At 24.3% G+C, this 8748-nt stretch overlaps 2 protein-coding genes across 2 annotated transcripts; both read left to right on the top strand.

The window, feature by feature from the left end:
* The first annotated feature begins 859 nt into the window (after positions 1 to 859).
* LOC110626041 (proline-rich receptor-like protein kinase PERK3) lies at positions 860 to 2158 on the top strand. Its single transcript, XM_043961540.1, has 5 exons — positions 860 to 946; positions 1030 to 1206; positions 1288 to 1638; positions 1720 to 1800; positions 1937 to 2158. Exons 1-5 carry the CDS (start codon positions 892 to 894, stop codon positions 2017 to 2019), a joined length of 747 nt encoding a protein of 248 aa, XP_043817475.1. The 5' UTR covers positions 860 to 891; the 3' UTR covers positions 2020 to 2158.
* Positions 2159 to 2316: 158 nt separating this feature from the next.
* Positions 2317 to 7009, top strand: LOC110626710 (proline-rich receptor-like protein kinase PERK3). The gene is made up of 11 exons (XM_021772757.2): positions 2317 to 2395; positions 2495 to 2627; positions 2732 to 2953; positions 3039 to 3114; positions 3191 to 3592; positions 3701 to 3781; positions 3874 to 3944; positions 5129 to 5187; positions 5335 to 5437; positions 5577 to 5738; positions 6905 to 7009. The coding sequence occupies exons 3-11, from the start codon at positions 2810 to 2812 to the stop codon at positions 7007 to 7009; spliced, it is 1203 nt and encodes a 400-aa protein (XP_021628449.2). The 5' UTR covers positions 2317 to 2395; positions 2495 to 2627; positions 2732 to 2809.
* Positions 7010 to 8748: the final 1739 nt, after the last annotated feature.

Below are 8748 nucleotides of genomic sequence, written 5' to 3' on the forward strand. Positions count from 1 at the left end.
TAAAGGAAGAAGTTAAGTTTACATCAAATTATTTATAAAAATTAAAAATTTTCACTTTTTAGACTATTTTAAATTTTTTAACAATTTTAATTGTAATAAAAAATTAACTAAAATAATTTACATATAACTCTAATTGTAATATTTTTAAACACAAATCTATAATTATAATAGAATTAAAAATCATAATAAAATTATATTACAAAATTTAAAATTTGAAGTTAAAATAAAAAATTCATTTCATTAAAATAATTTTTTAATTCATAATTTAAATTTAAAATAAAAATAATAAAACCTTTATCGATTAATCTAATGAAATTTAAATTTATATAAAAAAACCCACTTAATCAAATATAATTTAAATGTTAAAAGATGTTCTCAATTAATTTGAAATTAGCTAAAATATTAATATAATTAAATTAAAAAAAAAATTTCAACTAAACACAGATGATTTTTATACTTTTTGAAGAAATCATATTTCATTAACTGAGTTCAGGGTAATGGACTTATTCCGTGAAGTCAATTTAATTAATATGGAGTTTATAAATGGCTACGAATTAATGAATATAAAAATTGATAATTAGTCCTTAATTTCATAATATATTACAATCCGATACATCAGCTACCTAATACAATTGATTTCAAATGTAGGCAAAGTTGACATTTCTTGTTAAAGAACTGAATTATTCAATGATGAAAATTAGTAAAAAATTAATTAAAATTAAATTTTTGTAAAATTTTTTATTTTAAACAAAAGGAACAAGTGATTTGTGCAATTCCAACCTTTGAGCATTAAAGTCTTTTGAAAATAATAATAATAATAATAACCTTCCCTACTGCAGCCTCCTTCTCTCTATCTCTTACTCGATCAAAGATAGCTATATACAACTTTTGATGGGTTGCTGCTGGAGCAACAGAGCCGGACCAGATCTTCCTATTGATCCTAGAGGTTTTTTATTTTTTTTTAAGCTATCTATTTATTGATAACAATATTTTTTACGTACTAATTGAGGCTTATTATGATTTGCTCAGATGGTGTATCTACATTTTATAATAATTATTCATCTTCGCCTGTTCATCATCTCACCACTGCATATATCTCATCCTCATCTCCTGAGAGGTATCAGAATAATATTGCATCTGCCTCTCAGAATTATCAAGGATATGAACAGAGGCAAACTTTTGTTCAAGAACTAGCTCAGCCAGCTGGTCAGTTCTTTAACAAATTTTTTTTTTTTTTTTGGGTTCTTTTCTCCTTTGAGTAATTGTAGCGTGTTATGGTTTGGTCAGGTGATGAATCTAGCTCATATTTTGATAGAAGATATGGGCTGAAGATATATAGTTATGACGAACTAGCAGAGGCAACTGATCGTTTCTCCAACAATGAACTCCTTGGTGAGGGTGCTTTTGGTCAAGTCTTTAAGGGAATATTAGACGGAGAAGTCGTTGCTATTAAGAAACTCAAAACTATACAGGATGAAGAACCAGAAAATCCTGAAATACAATTGGGGGAGATTGACTTCCTTAGTATTGTTCGTCACCAAAATGTTGTTAAACTAATTGGCTATTGCAACGAAGGAAGGAATTGGTTGCTTGTTTTAGAGTATGTACCCAACAAGTCTTTGAGATCTCATTTACATGGTAAGTTGTTTAGTTCATATAAATTCGATTTAAATAAGTTTTTCTCATTCAAATTTTTAAAACGGTAAATATCATTTCTAGGAAAGAGTCTCTTGAAATGGTCAAACAGAATAAAAATTGCTATAGGTTCTGCCGAAGGATTACAATATCTGCATGAAGGATGTGAGTAATTTATCCACTAGTTATTCATTAATTAAGCTAGAGTTGATGTATTTCTTCTTTTTCTTTTCCTTTTTGGTTGTTTGTTAATCTATTTTCTTTTGAAGTTTCCTATTCTCTCAATCTATATAACTTTCAGGTGGTATCAAAATTATACATCGAGATATAAAAGCGGATAATATTCTTCTTGACAATAATTTTGAATCGAAGGTAAAAGTTTAAGAATGACGGATAAAATTTTCTTATCTTCTCTTCTTTGCTTCTTCATCTTCCTCTACAAACCCCTCTAAATAATCAATTTACAGTTCAAGAAGCCATTAATTATTTCTCTCTCTAAATAATCTACTTCGTGTCCTATAAGACCAATTAATCAAATTATTTTCTATAAGCAATTTGTGTAAAATAATTAATTAATATTAGTTGTAGTTGTTGAATTAATTTTATTATGTAGGGTTTGTCTTCAATATTTAATATATAAAATATAATATGCTAATTTATTTTGATAATTTTATATACAGGTTGCAGATTTTTCCCTTGCCAAATTTTTAAGGAACACTAGCGTAAGCCATATCACCAGTATATTAAAAGGAACTAACATGTAAGATATATATTTGTACGTGTATGCATATATAATTCTATGAATCAAGATTTTTGTGAATTTTTCTTTTAAAAAATATATTTTAATTATTTATTACAGATATGCGGATCCAGAATTCGGTGATACTCAAAGAGTTTCAGAGAAGTCGGATGTTTATTCTTTTGGCGTTGTGCTTCTAGAACTAATAAGTGGGAGAAAACTTATAGATAAAAATATTGATATCGTGACTTGGGTAATTATTATTTTTACAAATTTTTTAATTTAATTACAAACTTCTACTAAATTTTATATTTTAACAACTAATTTTTATACGATTGTATACATTCGTGAATACAGGCAAGGACTCAAATTGAAAAAGTTTTGGGTAATGGAGAATACAGAGCTCTAGTTGCCACCATATTACAGAGTTATAACATGGAGAAAATCGAACAAATAATTACAGCTCTTGTGGATCCTAAATTGATGGAAAATTATAATAAAGAGGAAATAAAACGCATGATATTTTGTGCTATGGCTTGTATAAATAAGAACTCAAAGTATCGCCCACGAATGCAAAAGGTAAAAATCAGTCCTTCATGTATTCTATTAGATTAATTAACTGACATCTCAATGGGATAATCTCTTTAAATCTATGCCATGATAGATAGTTGGAGTTCTTAAAGGAACAATCACACCTCCAAGGAAGATATTGGATTGGGAAGATAACAAATCCCTATACAGTAAGTGTTATTTCTCTCTTCATCTTTTGTTTTGATACAATTGCCTATGACTCTACCTCTCTCTTTCTTGATATAGGGAACAATAATGGCAATTTCCTCCGGCCCACAGTAAAGAAGCTTTCAATCATTTCGAAAATTGATGATGAAGACATTGTGGGGATTCGACTTTATGTATTTACTTACAAAAAACTTGAAAATGCAACCGACTGTTTCTCCAAGAATAAGCTTCTTAGCAAGGGTCGTTTTGGTGAAGTATACATTGGATACATAGATTTTACAATAGTGACGATTAAGAAATTTAGTTCCATAGATATTAGTGGAAAGCAAGAAGATGTGTTCGAAGAGATTAAAGATATTGGCAGTAGTGTTCAACACAGGAATCTTGTTAACCTGATTGGATACTGCGATGATGGATTCAACAAACTGCTTGTTTATGAGTTTGTTCATAAGGAAAGCTCTTTGAGATGTCATTTACATGGTATGTCGTGTATCTTAAATCTCCTCTTCTGTTGAACACTAACTACATTTTTCATCCAATGAATATTCAGATTTTATTTCTTATGAAGATGGATAACATATATCCCAGGAAATGGGAGATCAAATTTAGATTGGCCAACTAGACTGCATATTGCCTTAAGCATCGCTAGAGGATTGATAAAACTACAGGGTGAGAATTATTACGTTCATGTCGCTTTGATTAGTTTCCATTTTCAAGTGAGTAAATTTTTTATTTTTCTTTCGTAATTTATGTATTTGCAGATACTCTTTGGAAAATATATGAGGATTACAACGATGATTGTATTTTTCTGGGTGATAATTTTGAGCCAAAGGTGATTATTACTGATTAAATATTTTTAAAAATATTTGCACAATAAAAGTTTGATGACATTTATCTTATATATTTAAGCATGTAAATACTTAATTAGTTCAAAAGTAACAAAAAGAATACTATTAAAAACTCTATTTTTTTAAATAATTGCAAATATATTCGCTTGTGGTGTTATTTAAAAAGTGTGTGGTTAACTCAATGACGTTATTGTTGTCAATAGTTCAAGTCAACAATTAGGGATACCGTTATAAAAATATATAAAGTTTAAGATTATTTTAACAATTATATTTGTTAAATTTAGATTAAATTTAATTCACTAAAAAATTAATTTAAAGAAAAAGAGTACCTAGGATCCATATAAGAGTTATATTACCCCTTTTCAGAACTGATATGGGATTCAACAATCTTAATTAAACTCATATGGGTAATTATGAAATCACAACTACACATACATATACATCACTGCTCCCGGTTTCTAGACAACAACTAGAAAGTTGTGTTTTCCTATATCTAGACATGATAATTTTTTAAATAAAATTATTATTTAGTTCTTATGATCTAGAAAATTTATTAGTTAGTATCTCGATTTTAAAAAATACATTAAAATGTTATTAATATTTTAAAAAATTTACTAATTAGTCTCTCAGTTAATTTTGTCATTAAATATTTTATTATTTAGTCTTTATAATTTTAAAAAATTTATTAATTGATCACTCATATTTTTATAAAGTTCATTAATTAGTCACTCCATATTATAGGCATTTTAGATATTTTTATAATATTTAATAGTTAAAACTAATAAATAGACTAATTAATAGATTTTTTAAAATGTGAAAAATATTTTAATATATTTTTCAAAATCGAAAGACCAACTAGTGAATTTGTTCATATTATAAAGATTAAATAGTAATTTTTTATAATTTTAAATTATATATATAGTAAGTGTCTATAATTTTAAATTGGTATGTTAAATTATTTAAGTAAATTTTAATTTTTTTCCCTTATTATAATAAAGAAATATTTTTTTATATATATAATTGATTCCTGTTGAAATTTAATACCTCTTAACCAAAAACGACGACTCTAATACCAATGAATCAAAATCTATCGGTAACTTTATCTTTGTCATTAATGTTAAACCATTCAATACGATAAAATTACTTTAGCCTCTTTCTTTATTTTCAGTTTGCAGAGTATGGACATATTCATTTTTTCTCAAAGTCCGCTACTTCTTCCTCTACGAGGTAAAGATGATCACATTCTTAAATTATATTGTAGCTAGGTGTACCATATCGCATTGACATACAAGGAAAAAGGTTTTTTTTTAAAATATTTGTTGAACAATTTATCATACCTCGTGTCTAAGAACTTTTTTCCATCTCGAACTACAGCTCTTGGCCTTCTATACATGATGCGGACCATACTTATTTCTTTGGTTTAGTTCTTCTAGAGTTGATTACTGGAAAACAACCTGTCCATGATATAATTAACTGGGTATGTATATTTATTCCTCAATTAATGTAGTTTAGAAATTGCAAAATAATGTATATTTATAAGAATTTTAATTGAATGATTTAAAAATATGAATTATGTATTTAATTTTGAGAAATGCTTTTCAATCATTAATATGCAGGCAATGCCACTGCTCGCAAGCAGTCTAAGAAATGGCGAAGGGAAAAACAGTTTTGTGGATGACAAATTAAAGGATTATGACAATGAAGAAATGCATAGAATGATTGCTTGTGCTTTAGCATGTCTACGCAAAATGCCTCCTTATCCACCACAAATGAATGAGGTAGATTTTTCACATTATTTTTTTTTATTTTTTGTTTTATCTTATTTATTATTTCTCCCCTAAAAAAAATTATTTAATAAAATATTGTTATACGTTAGAGGCGATCTTTTAGTTAGTTCGATTTAAAATTAAATTAAATAAATTATAAATTAAAATTTTAATATTTGTGAAAATTAAATAAAACCGAACTGGTTTTGGACAGAAATTGAATTAAACCAATTTAATTTGATTCTATTTGATTATACTTGTTAATAAACTTTTTATTTTTTACTCCTTAATTTCAGTATTCTAAATCTTAATTGAAATCAATCGATTTTAATTATGATCTAATTTTTATATTACTAAAAATAATATATTATTATTATTAATCGATTTTGTTTAATTTTTTTATTTTTTTTATTAAAATTAAATTGAATTGAAATAATTAAAATTTTTTAAATTAAAAATTGAATCAAACAAAATTAAACTGAATTTTTAAATTAATTTAATATGATTAATTTTTTTGATATAAATCAAATGCTGCTTCCTAATTATACGCTGTTGTATAATGAGTTTAAGATAATATCTTTAAATTATTGGCATATATATTTAAATTATATGCATTAATTAATTAAAAAAATAGTTTGAGAATTATTGCATTAATTTATTTTATTATAATATAAAATAGTGATTTATTTTTTTATATCAAATAAAATTAACAATTAATGTCACAATTTTATTAATATAAAGTAGATATTTATTAAAATATATTATTATATATAATAAAAATATTAAATTTTTTATAATAATTTTAAATATTACATGTTGTTTTAATAGTAATTTCACCCACTGCTGAAATATTATTACATAAAATTTAAAATATAGCTACCTTATTTTATTTAAGGCTAAATAAAAAAAAATCAATTCTTCCTAAATTTCTCAGTTTTAATCAAAATTTTAAATTATTAAGTTTTTTTAGTTAATAAAGTATTTTTATTAAAAGTGTAAATGATGACAATATCTAATAATTAAAAATAATTTATTTTAAATACTGAGATTAAAATAATTGTAGTATAATTAAGTGTGTGGCAAAAAAATAATAATAATATGAAAAAAAAAAAACAAAAATTAAAGGGTAAAATCTACTAACCATGCATAACCATATTTTCCATGTACTTGCGAAGCAGGTGATTGAAGTTCTCAAAGGGCATAGGAGTTTGGAAACTCTAGATGCTCTTGGTGAAGTGTACAGCTGGACCGCAATCTTCTCTTCATTTGCTATTCAAGGCTAAATGGGAAGTTGACGCGTGTCATATTTAATTTGCTTCGTCATTTCTTTTTTCTTTTTCTCTTTCAAGTATCGTTGAAATAAATATGAATAAACTAAGTTTTTTTACCCAAAAAAATTAAGTGATTTTTTTAATAGCAGTTTAAAAATGATTTTTATATTTATAGTTTAAATTTTTAATTTTAGATAGAAAGTATAAAATTTTAATTTATTATAATTATAATAATTTTTTAAATTAATTTTAATTATATTTAAATTAATTCATATGACATGATATTATTTTTATTATATAAATAATTTAATTAATTTAAATTAAATTTTAATTAAAATTTTAAATTTTTAATTATTTAAAATTTTTAATAAAAATTTTTAATTATTTAAAATTTTTAATAAAAATTTTTATTCGATGAGAGAATTAAGTATTTCAATTATATAATTTAAAAATTTTATATAATAAAGAGTTTAGAATTTTAATTAAGATTTAATTTTAATTGATTAAATTGTTTATATGATAAAAATAATAATCACAAATTTAAAAGTTGAAAATTTTTTATTTAAAATTAAAATTTTAAATTATAAATGTCAAAATTCATAAAATTAAATTTTTTTTGACCAATAAATTTTTTTAATGAAATAAAATGACATTTTGATAATATATACATATGTTTTAATTGTCGTATTGGTACCTGATACTGTGCTTCCGTTCGAAAAAGATAAGTTTGTTTATTTTTCAAGTAAATTAAGAAAAAATAATTAATATAGTTGAAATTAATAAATTTTTTATGATTTTTTTAATATAGCCTTGCTCAAATTATTACACTAATTTTATTTTTAAAATTAATAAATTTTATTTTTTCAATTCATATTAAATAGGAGTGTATTTAAAAACTAATCTATTTTAAAAATAAAGTAATCAATTAATTTTTCCTCTCATAAATTTTGTATATTTTATTTTTTATATATATTAAAAAACTATTTTTTATTAACTTTTAATTATATTCTTTTAAAAAATATTAAATTTTATTAAATATCAAAAGATATTTTGAAAGATTCAGACCGCCTTTTGACACTCAATTGAGAACATGCAGCACTTGAATGCACTTGACTTGAACGCCTTCAAGTCAAGTAAACCTTATAATCACCCAATTCTCTATGAACATGAATATCCTGATTAGTCAAGATTTCACTCGCGAACAACAAAGCCAATAGACAGCATTCAATCAGAAGCCTAACAATAGATACAAAGATAAAAACAGAATATGAGAATTTATGAACAGACTATTTATTTTATTTTAAGAGCAAAATAGTAATTATATATTATCACCGATATCATCATTACAATCGTTACAATACTTCTCACCTCCCTTCTAGATAGTATTTTTAAAACATATTGACCCTTCTACTGGAGATAAATATTATCCTGCTTTTATCTGATAAAAATATATATATAAATAAATCCAGCAATTATCAATGATTTATAAGAACAAATGCGCGTCATATAAAATAGGAGAAATTACTTTTTAATCCCTGAAATTTAACGTAATTAATACTTTTGTCCTTCTATTTTGACGACCCAACACTTAAGTCTCTCACTTTATTTTCTATCCAAATTCGTAGTCCTTCCGTCTAAAATAGCCGTTTGGGACACGTGAATTGATAAAATTAATCCTCACTAAACCCAAATGCAAAATTACATTTTAATCCCTGAGATTTAACGTAATTAACACTTCTGTCCCTCTATTT

This window comes from Manihot esculenta, chromosome 11 (assembly GCF_001659605.2).
Source record: "Manihot esculenta cultivar AM560-2 chromosome 11, M.esculenta_v8, whole genome shotgun sequence".
In the NCBI taxonomy this organism is placed as follows: domain Eukaryota; kingdom Viridiplantae; phylum Streptophyta; class Magnoliopsida; order Malpighiales; family Euphorbiaceae; genus Manihot; species Manihot esculenta.